The sequence below is a fragment of the Panthera uncia genome (genome assembly GCF_023721935.1).
Source record: "Panthera uncia isolate 11264 chromosome C1 unlocalized genomic scaffold, Puncia_PCG_1.0 HiC_scaffold_4, whole genome shotgun sequence".
Taxonomy (NCBI): Eukaryota; Metazoa; Chordata; class Mammalia; order Carnivora; family Felidae; genus Panthera; species Panthera uncia.
Genome location: NW_026057585.1, coordinates 78,248,450 through 78,269,081, shown reverse-complemented (window position 1 = coordinate 78,269,081; position 20,632 = coordinate 78,248,450). Strand labels below are relative to the sequence as shown.

The 20,632-nt window shown below is 36.4% G+C and overlaps 1 protein-coding gene across 1 annotated transcript in view; it reads left to right on the top strand.

Annotated features, from left to right (window-relative positions):
* ZMYM1 (zinc finger MYM-type containing 1) overlaps positions 1–20,414 on the top strand; it is a 25,619-nt gene extending 5,205 nt beyond the window's left edge. The window contains 10 exon segments of the mRNA XM_049618756.1: positions 4,185–4,354; positions 6,203–6,275; positions 6,465–6,714; positions 12,655–12,823; positions 12,911–13,032; positions 13,034–13,115; positions 15,439–15,592; positions 16,475–16,612; positions 17,044–17,081; positions 18,064–20,414. Of these exon segments, the coding sequence (XP_049474713.1) occupies positions 4,259–4,354; positions 6,203–6,275; positions 6,465–6,714; positions 12,655–12,823; positions 12,911–13,032; positions 13,034–13,115; positions 15,439–15,592; positions 16,475–16,612; positions 17,044–17,081; positions 18,064–20,364 (3,423 nt within the window). The 5' untranslated portion in view covers positions 4,185–4,258 and the 3' untranslated portion in view covers positions 20,365–20,414.
* Positions 20,415–20,632: the final 218 nt, after the last annotated feature.

The window sequence follows — 20,632 nt, the reverse complement described above, 5'->3', positions numbered from 1 at the left end:
ACTGAGCCACCCAGGCACCCCTATCAGCTTTATTTTTAATTCTTACCAATCTGATAAAACTTGGAGCTGAGTTGGTTTAGAAGCTGAGTAGGATTTGAATAGGCAAAAATGACTTTACAGGTAGGAGAACAGTATGAGCACAATATATTGGGGAAGAATTAAAAGATTAAGGGTAAGCAATTTGGAGCATCAAGCTTATATAAGCCGTATTGTACCAATTTTCCAGGAGGAAAGTACATACATTCTCTGTGGAGGTCTGTTTGTATGTCTAGAAATAACTCCTAATAGCTTGTAATTCTTTGCAGTCTCCTGTTTTACTTTAAAAATTAATGTGAATTTTGTTTTTTGCTTCATGTTCTATTCCTCTTTGGTTTAAATTAAAATGTTTTAATTGGTTATTACCAAGTAGTATTAACCATCAGGAATATGTGCCACATTGAGCCTAGTACAATTAATTCTCTTCAACTTTTTTTTTTTAGCCCCAGTTGGGGCAGGTGAGAGACTATATTAAAAAGAGGTTTCAGGGCACCTGAGTGGCTCAGTCAGTTAAGCACCCGACTTCAGCCCAGGTCATGATCCTGCACTTCGTGGGTTCGAGCCCTGCTTCGGGCTCTGTGCTGACAGCTTGGAGCCTGTTTTCAGATTCTGTGTCTCCCTCTCTCTCTGCCCCTCCCCTGCTTGTACTCTGTCTCCCCAAAATAAATAAACATTAAAAAAAAAAAGGTTTCAATTCTTGGCTGGCTCAGTTGGAGGAACATGTGACTTGATTTAAGGGTCATGAGTTTAAGGCCCACGTTGGGTGTAGAGATTACTTAAAAATAAAAGATTTTGGGGGGGGCACCTGAGTAGCTCAATCAGTTCAGCATCTGTCTCTTGGGTACAGCTTGGGTAATCTGTACACTTAACATGGGCTCAAACTCACAACCCCGAAATGAAGAGTCACATGCTCTGATTGAGCCATCCAGGCACCCCAAAAATAAAATCTTTAAAAAAAAAAAAAAGGGTTTCTAGGACTTATTTTACATTAATGTGCATCTTGTTGGAAAAGGAAGTACTGGATTTATTATTCATATGTGTTTTTTGCTCTTTTTGTTTTTCCAACAGTTCTATACTGTTTTCCCCTGCTTCAGAAACATGTTACAGATTAATTACACTTTCAGGGTGCTTTCCATTATTTTCATATTTGTGTGATGACTGACACATTGGAAGGATTCCAAGATGCAAAAGCTCATAGGTGCTTTGTTTTTGTTTTTAATGTTTTATTTTTTATTTTTATTTTTATTTATTTATTAAATTTACAGCCAAATTAGTTAGCATATAGTGCAACAATGATTTCAGGAGTAGATTCCTTAATGCCCCTGACCCATTTAGCCCATCCCCCCCTCCCACACCCCCTGCAGTAACCCTCTGTTTGTTCTCCATATTTATGAGTCTCTTATATTTTGTCCCCCTCCCTGTTTTTATATATTTTTGTTTCCCTTCCCTTATGTTCATCTGTTTTGTCTCTTAAAGTCTCATACGAGTGAAGTCATATCATATTTGTCTTTCTCTGACTAAATTTCACTTAGCATAATACCCTCCAGTTCCATCCACATAGTTGCAAATGGCAAGGTTTCATTCTTTTTGATTGCCGAGTAATACTCCATTGTATATATATACCACATCTTCTTTATCCATTCATCCATTGATGGACATTTGGGCTCTTTCCATACTTTGGCTATTGTCGATAGTGCTGCTATAAACATTGGGGTGCATGTGTCCCTCAGAAACAGCACACCTGTATCCCGTGGATAAATGCCTAGTAGTGCAATTGCTGGGTCATAGGGTAGTTCTATTTTTAGTTTTTTGAGGAACCTCCATACTGTTTTCCAGAGTGGCTATACCAGCTTGCATTCCCATGTTTTATTTATTTTTGAGAGAGAGAGAGAGAAACAGAGTGCGAGTGGGAGGGGCAGAGAGAGAGGGAGGGAGACACAGAATCTGAAGCATGCTCCAGGTTCTGAGCTATCCAGCATAGAGCTGGATGTGGGGCCTGAACTCACCAACCACGAGATCATGACCTGAACTGAAGTCAGATGCTTAACTGACTGAACCACCCAGGCGCCCCGATAGGTGCTTTGTTTTTAATTTATTTTTAGACTTACCTATTTTCTTTCAGGTGAATGATAGTTTAATAGTTAATTTCCAGTGAGTTTTACTTTGCTGGTATGGGCTGGGCAGAGGCCATAAGAGCTTTTATTTTACTTCACAGGCCTGAAGGATTCATTTAATTCTTTGCTTTGTGATAAGGGATTTTAGTAAAAGCTACCAGAAAAGTGGGGAAAAGATCTCAGATGAGAGAAAAGACGATACAAGGAACCAGTCTGTCCTTGAAAAAGGAGCCTCAGGACTGAGCAATCAAAAGGCACTTGTGGGGGCACCTGGGTGGCTCAGTCAGCTAAGCGTCTGACTCAATTTCAGATCGGGTCATGATCTCATGGTTTTCAGGTTAAGCCCTGTGTCGTGCTCTGTGCTGACAGCATGAAGCCTGCTTGGGATTCTCTCTCTTCCTCTCTCTCTGTCCCTCTCCTGCTCATGCTCTGTCTCTCTCTCTTTCAAAATAAATAAACATTTTTTAAAAGGCACTTTTAGTTCTTCAAAAGCTGTAAAATGGATTTTTTTTTTCAAGTTTATTTTGAGAGACAGTGCAGGCTTGAGCCAGGGAGGGCTAGAGAGAGGGGGAGAGAAAGAATCCCAAGCAGACTCTGCGTTGTCAGCTTGGAACCCAATGTGAGGCTTGAACTCACAAACTGTGAGATCGCGACCTGAGCTGAAATGAAGAGTCCGACACTTAACCGACTGAGTCACCCAGATGCCCCTGGAATTATTTTTTAAGCCTGAATGCGCAACAATCTTTTATATTGTGATTTTGGATTTTAGCTATCTTATCTAGTTACCAAAAAGAAATCCATTCATGGGGGTGGAGGAAGGCAGGCATGAAATGTAATGGAAAAATAGATTCAAAACATATTTAAAAGGTGGGGCACTTGGGTGGCTCAGCGGTTAAGCATCTGACTCTTGATCTTGAGTCAGGTCATGATCTCATGGGTTATGAGATCAAGCCCTGCAGCAGGCTCTTTGCTGACCTTGTGGAACTTGCTTGGGATTCTCTCCCTCCCATCTGTCTCTGCCCCTCCCCACACTCATGCTCTCTGTCTCTCTCTCAAAATAAATAAACTTAAAGAGAAGAAGACCAGCAAAGAGATAGGAGAAATAGGTCTTGGAGTCATAGGATTCAAGGAAAGGGAGAATTTCAAGGATGAATGAAGGGAGTAGTCAGAGAGAGGGCAATAGCTTTAAAAGTTGGATCCTTCTATACTGACAGCTCAGAGCCTGGAACCTGCTTTGGATTCTTTGTCTCCCTCTTTCTCTGCCCCTCCTGTGCTCACGCTCTATGTCTCTCACTCTCAAAAATAAACATTAAAAAAAATTTAAAAGTTGGATCCTTGAATGTATTTGAATGTTTATATGTGAAGAACCAATAAGGAGGGGAAGTAGAGTTGAAGATACAGATAATAACTGGCTCTATAGGAAGGCAGTGTTGGGGGAGAGGTAGTGAGTACAGGTATTTGGATTAACCTTGGATAGAAGACTTTACATTTCCTAAGACTATTTATTTATTTTAATTTTTTTAACGTTTATTTATTTTTGAGACAGAGAGAGACAGAGCATGAGTGGGGGAGGGTCAGAGAGAGAGGGAGATACAGAATCGGAAACAAGCTCCAGGCTCTGAGCAGTCAGCACAGAGCCTGACTCGGGGCTCGAACTCATGGACCGTGAGATCATGACCTGAGCTGAAGTCGTTCGCTTAAACGACTGAGCCACCCAGGCGCCCCTCCTAAGACTATTTAATAAGTTAAAAGTAAACTTGTGAGTTTGGTGGTTTATGCTATAGTCAGGCCTGGGAGAATAGAAGTGGAGAGGACTAGTCCCAGAAGAAAGCATAGATATGTCTACCAGAGAATTATACAGCAAAGCTATATTGGGGAATAGTGAATGAATGAAGGGAAGAAAGCCAGTGTTGGTACTGTGAAGGAACCTTGAGTCCAAGCTGTCTAAAGACCTTTTGTGTTTCCAGAAACCTACCATATTTAAAAGGACTAATTTTAAAATCAGGCTGTCCATTAATTCATATTTTATGTTAGGAACCTGGATACTATTCCCCAAGAAGAAATTCATTAGTTTGGAACTAGTGGATTCCTTTGCATCAGATACTAAGATGAAAGAATCACCGATAGATAGCGAATGTGACAAAGCAGTGGCACCACAACTGGGGCAGCTGGATGAAATTAAGACAGAACCTGACAATGCACAGGTAAGTATTCTACTTTATTTTCTTTTTTCTAGAACAGCGTTTAAGTGTACATTCCAGTTATGCAGATGCTGGTTTATGGGTTTAAAATCTTTTTTCTTTTTTTGTTTTTTTAAAAATAATTTTCTTTTTATTTTTTTTAGTGTTTATTTTTGAGAGAGACAGAGACAGAATGCAAGTGGGTTACGGGCAGAGAGAGAGGGAGACACAGAATCCAAAGCAAGCTCCAGGCTTTGAGCTCAGTACAGAGACCGACATGGGGCTCAAACTCATGAGCTGTGAGATCATGACCTGAGCTAAAGTCGGACGCTCAACCGACTGAGCCACCCAGGCGCCCCTAAGGGTTTAAAATCTTAAATCTTGGGGCACCTGGGTGACTCAGCCAGTTAAGCTTCCAACTCTTGATTTTGGCTCAGGTTATGATCTCACTGTGAGTTTGAGCCCCACATGTTGGGATTCTCTCTCACCCTTGTTCTCTGCCCCTCTCCTCACTCTCATACATACATGTACGTGTTCTCTCTCTCTCAAAGTAAATAAACTTAGAAAAGAGAATCTTAAATCTTTATCTTCCCTAAAGTAGTTGGTCAAATCATATAAAGTATATTGTGTCAAGTGCCATCACAACTATATGCAAGAATATGATTTGAGAGAAGAATAGATGTTTGGAATTGGGTTTTTGGATTGATACAAGGATTGCCTAGGATATTATGGGCCTAGCTAAGGGTAACACATTTTTCTTTTCATTTTTATTAACTAGAAACCATACGAGTAACTAATTGTATGTTTTTATGCTACTGACTCAATTGAAGTAGTAGAATTAGTACATTTTCAATCCTTAGAATTTTGTATTTTTTTTGTAATCATCTTACCCAAATTAGTTTCATGTTTATTCTTAAACTTTTTTAGATATATCCTAAAAAACCTATAAGTGACAAACTGATTCAAGCTGTGAGTATTCTGTACTAGGGCCAAATTTTCCTTAGAATGTTTATATATGAACCAGCTGAAATTTCTAATGAAATAAAAAGTAAATTCAGTTTTAATTTCTTTCTTTTTTTATTAAAACTTTTTTTTTTTTTTACATTTGTTTATTTTTGAGAGACAGAGACAGAGCACAATTGGGGGAGGAGCAGAGAGGGAGGGAGACACAGAATCCGAAGCAGGCTCCAGGCTCTGAGCCATCAGCACAGAGCCTGATGCGGGGCTTGAACTTACGAACCATGAGATCATGACCTGAGCTGAAGTCGGATGCTCAACCGACTGAACCACCCAGGTGCCCCCAGTTTTAATTTATTTCTAATATTCAGTTTAGAAATAGCCTAAAGTAAGTCAGTATCAAGTAAGGATATGACTCTCATTGACTTGATGTCACTGGGGAATGTTGTCCATCTAGGAAGTATCTGTTGCTTCCTCAGTCTATGGACATTCAAACACATAAATCACATTTAGATAGCTTGTCTGCTGCTCTGAAACATCCTCCTCTGTAAGACTCATTTAGGCCAGTCCAACAACTTTTGTGTTGATGGTCTTTATGAAGACAGTTAGCTATTAATGACTGGAACAAGGATGGAAAATAGATGTCATTACTGAGTGTGTCTCCTCTGTTTGTAGTAGCTCCTGAAGGGCTGTGTGAACAAAAACTATTGAAGTCACATCTAGTTATGATTACACATAATGTGATTTATTGGTGTTGTCAGTCAAAGATCACCAAAAGGAGAGTGTTCACCTATGTACTATGGTTCAGTTTAATTATACAATTCACTGAACAGACTTAAACATAATTTATCATTTTCTATTGAATAACTGCTGGTTTTATACACAGTGTATGCATTATTTTCATCTCTTTTTTAGGAGTATTGTCAAGCCCAGCAGCCCAAAACTCAGGAGAATGAACTGAAAATAAATACTACATTTTCAGACAGTGGTAATAGAATCACTTTATTCTAAATGTAATAGCCAATTTATTCTGCTTTTTTAGAATATGTTTGAATAGTGTGCATTGTTTGTTTTGGGTTTCACGTCCAGGAGAAATAACCTCTAAATGAAAATGAAAGAATGCATACTTAATTTTATGTAAATACTAATTTTCTTCCTTCCTGTTTTGTGTTTATAGCTCCACAGTTGACTACAAGCATTCAGCTTTCTCTGACATCATCTGGCATGAATAAAATGCTTCCTTCAGTTTCAACCACAGCTATTCAGGTTTCCTGTTCTGGTTGTAAAAAAATTCTTCAGAAGGGGCAAACTGCTTATCAGAGGAAGGGGTCCACTCAGCTCTTCTGCTCCACGTTTTGTATCACCGAATACATTTCATCTGCCAATTCACCAGCTCTTCCCAAGAAAACTTGTTCAAACTGCTCAAAGTATATAATTCTAAATTATGCCCACTTTTACTTCCCCTACATAGAGCTCGATCAGTCTTGGTTGTAATTACCTACATTTTCATTTTTTCTGAAGTAGTATCACCTTGATTTAGTGAAAAGAAGCTGCTTCTGCTTTCACTTCCTTTATTAGATTCTTCAGAAATAGTTTTTTTATTGAGAGATTTGCACAAATTAAAACATAGGGAGTTCTAGTTCTCTTCAACTTTAAATAGTGTGACTTCTGAAATTTACTTTTCTTTCTAGTCGAAATTCTCTATAAGTGGGATTATTATATGCCCATTCTATTTTATCATTTAACTGTATAGGATGCACTAACACATTAATCATATAACAGTTTATTTGGATCTTCCAAGGTATAAAATTATATAATGTTTCTCTTGTAATGAAGTTATTTGATTCTTTTGCAAAATCGAATAGTCACAGGTAAACATAAATGGATAGATATCTTTTCAAGATTTCTGTGAGCTACTGTCGGGGTCTTTATTGCTAACTTTTTTTTTTAATTTTTACATATGTAAGGCAATTTAGATGCAGAGAAAGGAAGTAGTACTAATTTCATAATGAATTAGTGGAAAATGTCCAGAACTTTGAACTCTACCCTGATATGTAGATCAGTGTGCTTTGAGACTCCTATCATAATATTCTGGTTTGTTAACGCTATTGAAATGCTATTGCTAAATTTTAAATGTTTTTGTTTCAGAATGAAGAAAACACATAGGTCACCAGTTTTGCTTGTAAATACAATAAATTCCTTTCAGATGTCTTATTTTGGAATCAGATTGCCATAATTTGAATCTTGCTTTCTCCATTTATGGTTATATTTTGTATCTTATAGCAGCTGTATTAGTATCATCTGGGAACTTGTTAAATAAAACCACAGAATCTCAGGTCTCACCCAGACCCACTGAATCAGAAATGCTTTTGTCCCCAGATGATACGTATATAATGCTAAAGTTTGAAAAGCACTGAGAACTTCTGTCTTAGTATTCCCATCTGTTTAATTCAATGTACATAAGAATTATGAGCATTAAATAATAGATTTAAGTGATAGAACAATAGTGGCATGTAATAAGAACTCAGTAAATGTTAATTATTACTATTACTACTCTCTTAACAAACTTACAAATCCTTTTTATTGGTTGCTTCAGCTCCTTGTTTGGCTGGCGCTTTGGTGTTACCCTTTGCTGCAAGTCTTAGACCCTGAAACTGACCTTTCTCTTATGCTTTTTCAACCCTTCAATACTGTGTCTTTTTTCTTTTTTGCTAAGGGCTGTAAGGCACTTTTCTTCAGTCTGCTTTCTTTCTCTGCAGAAACATAAAACTGGAAGGGACCTTAGAGATCATCCAGTCCAAACATTTTCTTTTGGTTTTGAGGAAACTGAGGCCCTCAGAAGTTAAGGTATCATGTTACTATTTTGGCCCATTATACATCTTCAGCACATCTCCCAGGTAGATTGAAAAGGCTGAAACAGGAAAGATATAGTAAGTTCTCTAAGGCAAAGAAATCCAGTATGAGCAAAAACAAGAAACAAGTTTTACTTTCTTTGGAATACAGAATTTTTTTTGATGCAAAATACTATTGTATACGTTGGTGGAAAGGTGGTAGTGCTTAGGCTAGGAGAGTCCATCCATTTTTCAGAGTAACCTGTGCTTATTTTGAAATTTTTTTTCCTTCACATTTATTAGCATCTTGCATTAATACGTAGTTCTCAAGTTTTAGCTAATTATAAGTCCTTGTTGAAGTTTCTTTTATAGCAGTGATTTAAAATCTGTTTTGAGTTATTGCAATCTTTATTCTGTTTTATGAACCAAATGAAAGTTAGCTTTGAAAATGACATTTTAAATTATGTTAGAGAAGACTTCTTTTGAAGAACTCTTGTTTCTGCACCTTAGTATCCCAGGTGGAACCAACCAGAGATCCTGAAAGCAACCAACAGAGTTCAGAATATCCCTGTGCACTAATGCTGTAACACTTATATATATAGGAAAGTTGTTCATTCCGATGCTTAAGAGTTAGTTTAAGCTAATTGTAGGCACTTTTAAGAAAATTCATTTTTTTATTTTTTATTTATGAGGCCTTAGTAGATTAGAAACCAGCAATCTAGTATGCTGGTAGCAGTAAAAACCAGTAAGCGTTTTCAGACTTCATGCTTCTGCCGATGCAGTTTCTTCTGCCTCCCTTTCTATCTGGCTAATTTCTGTCTTAAAGGTCTGCCTCCAATATCTTTACCTTTTGTCTATTCGCACACCATTCCGTCCTCTCTTCCTAACTCCCAACCACTCGGAGTAGTTGTTCCATGGTCTGTGTTTCAGTAGTGTTCATAATTCCCACAATATTAATCATAGCATTAATGTTTTAAAAAATTGATATTGCCCCGGTTAGACCGTGAACCTCTTGAGATTAGGAACCAGATCATACTCCTGTTTATATTCCCAGTGCCTAAACACTAGCTGGCACACAGTGAAACCTAGAAAAATTTTGTCAAATGAAATACAAGGATAGCACAACTCAGATACTGCATTTAGAACTGTATCTTAAACCAGTAAAATGACTGATTGGGGTTCATGAAATGAACCTGTTATTTTTGGTACCATTTGTTTAAGAGGCAGCAAGATCATAATACACTAAAAATTTGTAAATGTTGAAGTGTTAAAATAGTGCTGATTTCAGGAGTATTTCATCTGGATAATTATTACACTGAATGATTGATATTCTGAAGGTTCTAAGTAGCCAGGTATCTTGGCAGTCCTCAAACATTCTGGTCCCTGGACCCCTTTACACTCTTAAAAATTATTGAAGAGACAGAGAGCTTTAGTTCATAGGTTATATCTACTAATATATACTGTGTTAGAAATTAAAATGGAGAAATTTTTAAGCTCATTATTTAAAAACAGTCATTTAAAAATAATAACTCAGTGCATGTTGACATAAATAATATTTTTTAAAATTCATTTTAGAGAGAGAGGGGCAGAGAGAATCTCAAGCAGGGTCCATGCTGAGCATAGAGCCTGACGGGCTCAGTCCCACAACCCTGGGATCATGACCTGAGCCAAAATCAACAATCAGACACCCAATTGACTGAGCCCCCCAGATGCCCCTACATAAATAATATTTTTTAATGAAAACTAGCCATATATGTTTTTTAATTTGATGAGAAGAAATGTTAAGAAAAATTTAGTAAGCATGATTTTATTTTGCAAACCACTTTAATGTCTGGCTGAGTTTTCATATCTGCCTTTGTATTCAGTTCATTGGAAAATGTTTTAGCTGAAGTGTGAAAAAAAACTGATCCTACAAATATGTAATTGGAAAAGGGAAGAGTGTTTTAATAGCCTTTTAGATTTTGTGGTGCTCTTCTGTGGCACTCCACCCAAGTATTGTTAAAGGTTATTTGGAATGTAGAATCTGAAACCATATCAAAATTTTTTTGTACTGTTTGGTTAAAATTCATTGGTCTTGTTAGGTTACAATCATTGGTCTGTCTGTACTTTGAATGTTTTTTTTACCCATAAATGAATGATTTTTGTTACCTGGTATAATAATTTGGGAAATAATGGTTCACTGAGTTATGCAGATCTTCTAAATGTTAACATATTTCTTTATGCAATATTTCAAAAATCACATTTGCTAAAAAAAAAAAAAAAATCACCACCCCCAAAAATAATCCTCATCATCACTACTAATCTCATCAGGAAAGTTTAACTATTGGGAAGCAATCAAATTGGAGGTGGCAGATTTTCCAATTTCTAATTTTCTTTTTTTTTTTTTTTCAGCTTATTTATTTATTTTGAGAGGGAGACAGCACGAGTGGGGGAGGGGCAGAGAGACTCCCAAGCAGGCTCCACACTGTCACCATACAGTCTGATATGGGGCTCAAACTCACGAAACTGTTGAGATCATGACCTGAGCTGAAACCAAGAGTCCGATACTTAACTGACTTGCTTAGTCAATGGCTTAACCGTACCACCCAGGCACCCCAAAAATTCTAATTTTTCTTTTTTTCAATTTTTTTTTTTTTTTTTTAATTTATCTTGAGAGACAGAGCGTGAAAGGGGGAAAGGCAGGGAGAGAGGGAGACACAGAATCTGAAGCAGGCTCCAGGCTCTGAGTTGTCAGCACAGAGCCCGACACAGGGCTCAAACTCACAAACCATGAGATCATGACCTGAGCTGAAGTCGGACGCTTAACTGAGCCATCCAGGCACCTCTGAAAATTCTAATTTTCAATGAAAGCTCAAATTTTATCATTGGCAATGAATACTGCCAGTTTATCTTGAAGTTACAGTCTTACTTTATTCATTTTTGAGAAAATATTTATCAGATACTCACTTCTGGATAATAGTTTGTTCTTTCAAGTGAAAATATGTTCCACAAAAAAAGTAGCTACCTTAGGTTGTAACTTTAACATTCCCACATGAGATATTCTTTGAGGCGGCCATCATACTTTAGTGTGCAGGGGAAGTACTTTATGCCTGTGTCCCATTTCATCACAGAATACTGAAAAGAGGTTGTCAAGGGTGAAGTTTAATAAATTGATTTTTACAGTGAATGTATGGCAGTGAATAACAAATACTAGGACGTTTTGGTGCAAGTGCCTTAATTTGCCTAAGGCTCTGGCAAACGTTTTATCCAGCCTTTTTTTCCCCTCCCAGCTTATTAAGGTGAAATTCACATAACAAAAAGCCATTGCAGTAATGTTTAGTATACTCAGGGTGTCTAATTCCAAAATATTTCTGTTCTCCAAAGTAAAATGTTCTGTCTCTACCAGTCTGTCTTCTTGCTGGGGATTTATCTTTTCTGGATATTTCATATTAATGGAATCATACAACATATGACCCTTTGTGTCTGGCTTTTAGCATAAGGTTTTCAAGGTTTATCCATGTTATAGCATGTATATCAGTACTTCGTTCTTTTTTTACAGCTGAATAATATTCAACTGTATGGATATATCACAATTTGTTCATCCATTCATTCATTGGTGAACATTTGGGCTGTTTCCATCCTTTAGCTTTTTTTTTTTTTTTTTTTTTTTTTTACATAAACTCCAGGCCCAACGTGGGGCTTGAACCCACAGTCCAGAGATCGCATGCTCTACTGATGGAGCCATCTTGGCACCATCTTTTACCTATTTGAAATAGTGCTGTTAGAAACATGCATGTGTCTATCCTTTTTTGAGTACTCCTTCACTTCTTTGGGGTGCATATCTAGGAGTGGAATTGCAGTGGCCCATTGTTGATTTTACACCATCACTTGAAATGTTAACACGAGAAAGACAAATAACATTTTAATATGAAAATAGTTTTGATTTGTGAACCCCTTGAAAGTCTCTGGAGGATCTCTGGAATTTTGTAGACTGTACTTTGATATATTTTGTAGATTCCAAATTTGGTGAGGAATGAATATGTGATTTCTCATCATCATTTTGTTATGACTAGCACTAACTAATACAGACTAGGTAGTCCTCAAAACTACACTCTCAGATGTGCTTTGTAGTCCCTACTTTGGGGGCACCTGGGTGGCTCAGTTAAGCATCTAACTTGGGCTCAGGTCATGATCTCATGGTTCGTGAGTTCAAGCCCCGCTTCCGGCTCTGCGCTGACAGCTCAGAGCCTGGAGCCTGCTTCAGATTCTGTCTCTCCCTCTCTCTGCCCCTCTGCAGCTCATGCTCTCTCTCTCTCAAAAACTACAAAAAAATTTATAGTCCCTACTTTATAGATGAGGGAATTAACATTTGAGAGTATAAATGACTTATCCATCACTACTGAATGTAAGTCCTAGAACTAAATACCAAAGGTTTTCTTATTTCAAAGCTATTACTGCTGCTGCACACTCCTCAAGTAGGTGAAACGGGAGAGGGTTACCTGAGAGTGTGCTTTAACTTATAAAAGTGTTTAATAGTGCCCTTGTTTTTATTTTCAGAGACATTTTAAATCTAAAGGATGTGATCAGCGTCCAGCTGGATGACTCTAGCAAAAATTTTTGCAGCCAGTCTTGTCTTTCATCATATGAAGAAAAAAGAAAAGCATTTGTTGCCATATGTACTAATAACATTTTAACCAAGTGCAGCATGTGTCAGAAGACTACTGTTGTAAGTTGTAATTTTTTTTTAAACTTTAAGGATTCTGATTATTTTGCTTAAATATTAGCATTTTTAGTGAATTCTTTTAAATCCTAGATTCAGTATGAAGTAAAATATCAGAATGTGAAACACTGTCTTTGTAGTAATGCCTGTTCTTCACTCTCACTTGAACAGCCTCCTGTGATCTGTTGTGAGAACTGCAGGGCTTACGATCACACTGTCTAGTCTGTTGCATATACTTCCAATGAAAGGCCAGTCCCATTACTTTATTAGTTCAAAGAGTATGACAGCATATAAGCAGGTAAAAATAAAGACCTGTTGCATAAGGACCACTGCACTGGAATTTGCATGGGACTAAATGAAAAATCCAAGATTGAGTTCCTTCCATTAGTTTGCTTGTGAGTGGTTCCACTTCAGGAAAATGTGGGGATTAGATTTTAGTACCATTGGGAATAGTTTCAGTTGGCAACACATTGAAGGAGATGAAATGAAAGACTTCTGACAGTTGCCCTTACATAGCAATTCATGATAAATGCTGTATGGAGATTTTCCTAAAATATCTCAGGATGATCATCTGCCTTGAAAAAAAGCCACGCAGATAGAAGCTTGTTTATAAACTGAGATTAGAGATAGCAGAAATAACAATAGCCTACTGGTCAGTAAGACTAAACCACAAAGGTGTTTTTAATTCTGTTTTCTTAAACCCTAAGCAAGGTTAAAGTGAATCAAGAATGTCACAGGCTTATCTGAATCTGTGAGAAATAATCTTCTATTTCTGGTGGGAGAGCCTTTGGTGGTTGGTTCTGAGAGCAGAGAAGCTGGTTCTACTTTGGTGGACTAAATGAGATTAACACAATTAGTGGTTTGAGCCCCTTTCATGAGGTGGGACTGTTGTCTTGCTTGTTCAGATGATGCTTTGAGACCCAACTCCCTATCTCTGTAAATTCTTCCTTAAAAATAAGCAATTGAAGATGGGATTTTCAGCAAGTCTGAACAATTCAAACAGGTCATTTATGAGCCACCTTTTATCTATGACAGAATGTCCACACCATGAGAGTATCTTGCCTTTGGACCAGAAATGGGAGAATGGAAGGCATGGGAGCCTTCTGAAGGCAAGAAATGCCATTCCATCTTTTCATTCTTTATCAGTCACACTCAATAAATAGGCTTTGTCCTGTTTTTAAGAGCCTGTTTTGAGTACCTAGTTATTCAGCCTATGTGATGGGGTAGGGCTGGTTTGGGTAAAGGAGTTTAAAAAGCACCATTTAACACTACACCCTGCATATCAGATATTATTGTAATAGTGATAATGGAGAAAATCCATATTGTTAGTTAAGTGTAATCCAGAATTAGACAAGCAAAAATAATATAAAGACGGGGACAAAACATAAGAGACTCTTAAATACAGAGAACAAACTAAGGGTTGCTGGGGGGGTTCTGGGTGGGGGGATGGGCTTAATGGGTAAGGGGGCATTAAAGAAGACACTTGTTGGGATGAGTGCTAGGTGTTACACATACGGGGTGAATCACTGGAGTCTACTCATGAAATCATTATTGCACTATATGCTAACTAACTTGGATGTAAATTAAAAAAAAAAAGATTTAGAAAATTGTTCAAATCTATGAATCTAAAAATGGGGTGACTTTTTTTTAAGTGGATTGTTTGATATAAATATACTTTGACCACATTGTTTTCCCCCCACATCTTAATAGAGTAAATTAATTATTACTTTTCCCATATGAATAATTAACTAACTACAGATGATACATAGTACTATTATTACTTGATGTTAAATATTGATGAATTGTTAGGGGTGTCTCAGTATAAAAAGTCATACTAATAAAGGGTAAAAGAATTTTCAAAGTTAGACTCTGTTTTTTGTTTCATTATTCCTTTGCCAATATCCTGTTCTTTCACAGAAGAAAACCTATATATTTTCAATTGTCTTTGCACTTTATGTCCCCCAAAGCAGTTCTTTTTCACCATTGCCTAGTCCAGGAATGAGGATTCCTCTTTCAGTAGAAACAATAGATGGTGAACCTCAGTTTATATCCTTTACCTTTGTACACTTACTGAATGCACTATATTCTATACATCTTACTGCTTATGTGCTGCCTTCTTATAATATGCTTGCAATTTTTACCATGAAGTTAGCCTAGAAAAACAGTAATTCTCATAGCATGTTATAACTTAATTAAGCACCCTTTTCTGGCTCCTCCTTAGCACGAATAAAAGGCTTCCCTGAGTTTATATCCAAAGTGGAATTGAGGAAAGAGATATAATTTTAAGGCTTTTATTTATTTATCCAGTTGGCTTTGATTGCCTGGATTGAAAAACATTTTCTGTGACCTCCTTCATTGCTTGCGTATATATTACTGCTGCAACTAATATATATCTGAGACATAACACAAATAGTTATATTTTGGATTGATCTATTTCCCTCATTTTAGTCATTGTAATCCGTAGTGCCTTTTTTTCCTGGCTTTTAGGAAAGTGTAAAACAGGGCTTCATCATCATTACTTATTATATTTCAGCTAATAGCAGTAATGGTGGATATGTTTTGCTTGTTAACAATATATATCATATACCGGGAATATGAATATTACTTTAATCTCTAAACAGAAACCAGCCAAAACACTTACATCTGTTCTTTGCAAATCATTGAAGCCCTCAGATGAAATGATTGAGACCACCAATGACTTGGGGAAGACAGACCTTTTCTGTTCTATTAATTGTTTCTCTGCTTACAATAAAGCTAAGATGGAATCTTCTACAGGTAATGTTTATTTAGCAGTTATCAGAGGATTAGAAACTATTGAAGAATATTACCGCTTTCCTTTAATTTATAACCTTGATTTATCTCAAGGTTAAGTTTTTGACTTAAAAATCAAAACAATGCAAAACTTGTTGCAAAAAAAAGTTTCCAGTAGTTTTATGTAAAAGAAAGTCTACTTCACCACCAGAGACTTAATATTTATTTATGAAAATCGTTGTATTAGAATATAGAATTTTGTACTCAACCCTGCTTTGTAAAAACAAGGCTAGTAGTTAGTTACATTTTTTACAGGAAGTAGAGCTAGTTGGAAATAGTTTGAAGTTCACTAGTAGAAAAGCACAAATAACCCAGAGCCAACTTTGTATTCCATCAGAGAGCCTCCTATAGAACCATTGGTGCTAGTTACATAGATAATAAAGTGAATGATTCTCCTGGGGCTTGTACATTATGTAAACTGGCTTATGATGGAAATCTCTGCACTGTTAGCTTAGAAACCAGTCTAGCTCCATTCATGTTGAGGGTTAAGAATCTTGGAAGTGTTAGAAATGATACCCATTAGGAGATTCTATAGGAATCTCTTTTCTCTTCTTTGTGGGTGATTTCATGTAAAGATTTGCTTGAAATTTCAAGCAAATGGTGTATAAAGAACTAAGAAATTGTATGCAAAGATAAAATATACAAAATAATAGAAAATGTAATTTATCAGTTTAAGGTTATTAATGTGTTATCCTAAAGAGCCTACCTATTCCTTAGCCTTACTTCATATCCAGCAATACCTAAAGCTATTAGATATTTCCATTGTTTGTTGAAATAACTTGTTATTAAATAATGCTTTCTGATTGATTCTGCCTGGTTTTTGAGAAATCTTCTTATTTTTATCAGTAAATGTTTCCATGGTACATGATGCTTCAACGGGGCTCTTTTCTCCAAAGAAAGATACAACTCCAATTATAAGCAATATAGTGTCACTGGCAGATACTCATGTCTCCCTACCCATCATGAACTCTGATGTCTCACAAGGTAAAATTGATAATAAAGATATTTGACATATACACTGTTTTCCCATCCTTGATGAATCTATCTATTTTAAGTTTGTTGTTGTTGTTTTAAGTTTTTTTAATGTTTGTTTATTTTTGAGAGAGAGAGAGAGAGAGAGACAGAGTGAGAGCACGAGCAGGGGAGGGACAGAGAAAGATGGAGACACAGAATCCAAAGCAGGCTCCAGGCTCTGAGCTGTCAGCACAGAGCCCAATGCAGGGTTCAAACCCACGAGCCGTGAGATCATTACCTGAGCCAAAGTTAGACGCTTAACCAACTGAGCCATCCAGGCGCCCCTATTCTAAGTTTGTTTTTGTTGTCTGATACGAAATAAGCAATTGTGGTTTATGATGCTATTTTGTAGATTATAGTATAAGATCTTGAATTGATGATACTCTATTTTATTTTAGCAGATACAGTTTCTTCAGTAACAGCAAATGTCATTGTAGATGTAAGTTTTGTTCCTAATATTTTTTGATGCTGTATTTTCTTTGTTAAGTATATTTGTGTGTATATACACACAATTCATATATATACATATATGACCACATTCATTCCTGTTTTCATCCTAGAACTCAAAAAAGTTGAGCAATAAACATCTTTTGGTATTCATATTCAATTTCCCAAGTCTCAGGTCTGACTTGAAATTATTAAGAATATTTAAACATAAGTATTATTAGTCATAGTTTTTCCTTTGGGTTCTTTATTACCTTTTTCTTTCTTTTTTTTTTTTTTTTTTTTTCTCCAACTTTTTTTTTTTATTTTTGGGACAGAGAGAGACAGAGCATGAACGGGGGAGGGGCAGAGAGAGAGGGAGACACAGAATCGGAAACAGGCTCCAGGCTCCGAGCCATCAGCCCAGAGCCTGACGCGGGGCTCGAACTCACGGACCGCGAGATCGTGACCTGGCTGAAGTCGGACGCTTAACCGACTGCGCCACCCAGGCGCCCCACCTTTTTCAATACTATAGTCCTATGAGCAATAAAAATTATTTTTATTACAATTACATACCAAAAGATTATTTGAACATTTTTTTTTTTTATTTTGAGGGAGAGAGAGAGCATGCGTAAGCAAGCAGGGGAGGGGCAGACTGTGAGGGAGAGGGAATCCCAAGCAGGCTCTACGCTGAAGAGGGGCTCAACAGGGGGCTCCATCTCACGAACCATGGGATCATGACCTCAGCCAAAATCAAGAGTCAGACACTTAACCAACTGAGCCATCCAGGCACCCCAAGATTCTTTGAACATTTAATGTTGAATCTAGATCGCAACTTTACGTTATAAATAATTGTTAATGTTTCCCCCTAGTGGAGCTCATGTTGCAACGTACCTATTCATTTTCTTGTGTTATTAGAATAGATATGTTTGATATTTTAATCATTTGATAACTGTTCAAACAAATGTTTTTGTTTTTTTCTCCCAAACATTTCTAAGAGTTTACCCAGTGAATCAAGTACTGGTGTTGCTAATAATAGTGTTGAACAGCCAAGCCTTTCACCATCTTCATCAATATCCAGTCAGAATGCAGTTGGCTCCAGTGTAGAAGTACAGAAAGATCAAGTGTCAAACCAAGATGCTACATACAGTATGAAATCTGTGAAAATAAGTGATGGACTATGTCATCCAAAATTTACATCCAAAGTACTAAAAGTTAAAGATAAATCACGAAGTGTTAAGAAATCTTGGTGTTCAAATTTCCAGCATTTGAAAAGCAGTATTAAAAAGGATGTGACATTCTGTTACTCATGCCAGTTGTTCTGCCAAAAAAATTTTAGTTGTGGAGGAGAATCATTAGCAGCCCAAGGAATTTCTAATTGGAAAAAGACTCTGGAAAAATTCAGAAAGCATGAAAAAAGTGAAATGCATTTGAAGTCATTGCAGTTTTGGAGGGAATCCCAGTTTTGTGATGAAGCTGTCAATGATAATTTATCTATCCATTCAAAACAGATGGAAGGAAATAAAAAGTACCTAAAGCTTATAATTGAAAATATTTTATTTCTTGGGAAGCAGAGTTTATCATTAAGGGGAAATGATCAGTCGATTTCAACTGTGAATAAAGGCAATTTTTTAGAATTGTTAGAAATCAGAGCAAAAGATAAAGGAGAGGAAGTATTCCGACTTCTGAATTCACAAGTTGATTTCTATAATAGTACACAAATTCAAAATGATATTATTGAAATAATAAAGACTGAAATACTGCAAGATATTGTGAATGAAATCAATGTCTCCCCAGCTTTTTCAATAATATGTGATGAGACAACTGATAGTGCCACTAAAGAACAGCTTTCCATTTGTGTAAGATACCCACAAAAAATGTCAAAGGCTGTCTTAATAAAAGAAAGATTCTTGGGTTTCATAGATGTTGAAGAGATGACTGGGACTGACTTACATAGAACTATCAAAACTTACCTGCAGCAAATTGGAGTTGATTTGAGTAAAATATGCGGCCAGGCCTATGATAGTACCATGAATTTGAGGGGAAAATTTAATAAAGTTGCAGCAGAATTCAAGAAAGAAGAGCCAAGAGCTTTGTACATACATTGTTATGCCCATTTTTTGGATTTAGCAGTAATTAGGTTTTGTAAAGAAGTAAAAGAACTCCGAATTACTCTAAATACTCTCAGCTCTTTGTTCAACACTATTCATATGTCTGGGGAAATGTCTGCACATTTTCAAAATATTTGTAAACTAAGTCAAAACAAAACATGCAAGAAACATACATCACAATCATGTTGGACAGCCCATGATCGTATGTTACTATCAGTGATCGAGGGTCTTCCAGAGATTATTGAAACACTGGAATTTGTAGCAAGCCATTCTTCAAATACAAGTTTGGCTGATGAATTGAGTGATTTGTTAACATTGGTTTCCAAATTTGAATTTATCTTTTGTTTGAAATTTCTTTATCGAGTGTTAAGTGTTACAGGAATTCTTTCCAAAGAGCTTCAGAGTGAAACCATAGATATTTTTTCATTGTCTTCAAAAATAGAAGCAATTTTGGAATGTTTATCATCTGAAAGAAATGACGTCTATTTCAAAACTATCTGGGATGGAACAGAGGAAATATGTCAAAAAATAACCAGTAAAAGTTTTGAAGTTGAAAGACCTTCTTTTCAGAAAAGAAGAAAAATTCAGAAAACAATAGATCTTGGCAATTCAGATAGTACTTTTTTTCCTACCTCAACAGAAGAACAATATAAAATTAATATTTATTACCAAGGATTGGACACTATATTAAATAATTTAAAATTATGTTTTTCAGAGTTTGATTATTGCAAAATGAAGCAAATTTCAGAACTATTATTTAAATGGAATGAACCGTTAAATGAAGCAACAGCCAAACATGTCCAAGAATTTTATAAACTTGATGCAGACATCATCCCAGAACTTAGATTTTATCGGCAATATGCAAAGCTTAACTTTGTCATAGATTATGATTGTATCAACTTCATCAATCTTGGCTATTTGTTTATCCAGCATGGTCTTCACAATAATATTCCTTGCATATCAAAGCTGTTATATATTGCTTTGTCTTGGCCAGTTACTTCAAGTGCCGAAAACTCATTTTCTACACTGCCTCGTCTTAAAACATATTTATGTCATACCATGGGACAAGAGAAGCTTAGTGGCCTAGCCCTAATGGCTATTGAGCAGGAATTGGTAAATAAACTGATGGAACCTGAAAGACTCAGTGGGATTGTGGAAAAGTTTATCCATCCAATGAAAGAGATGTAACACTTGCTAATTTGAGTTTTACCTAAAAGAATTTTGTATTTCTGCTGGAATGTTTGTTTTTATTTCAAAATTTTATCTCCTAAGAAAAATTTTTTTTCATCAGAACATGTAACATTCACTTGATTCAGAATTCAAAAACCAGAATGATGTACAGTGAAAAGTCTCCTTCCCTTTTTTTAGTACCCATTTCTCCCTGTAGTGTTGTCTGTTTCTCAGATATCTTTCTGGAGATATTTTTCATAGATCATACTCTGCAGTGCACACTGTT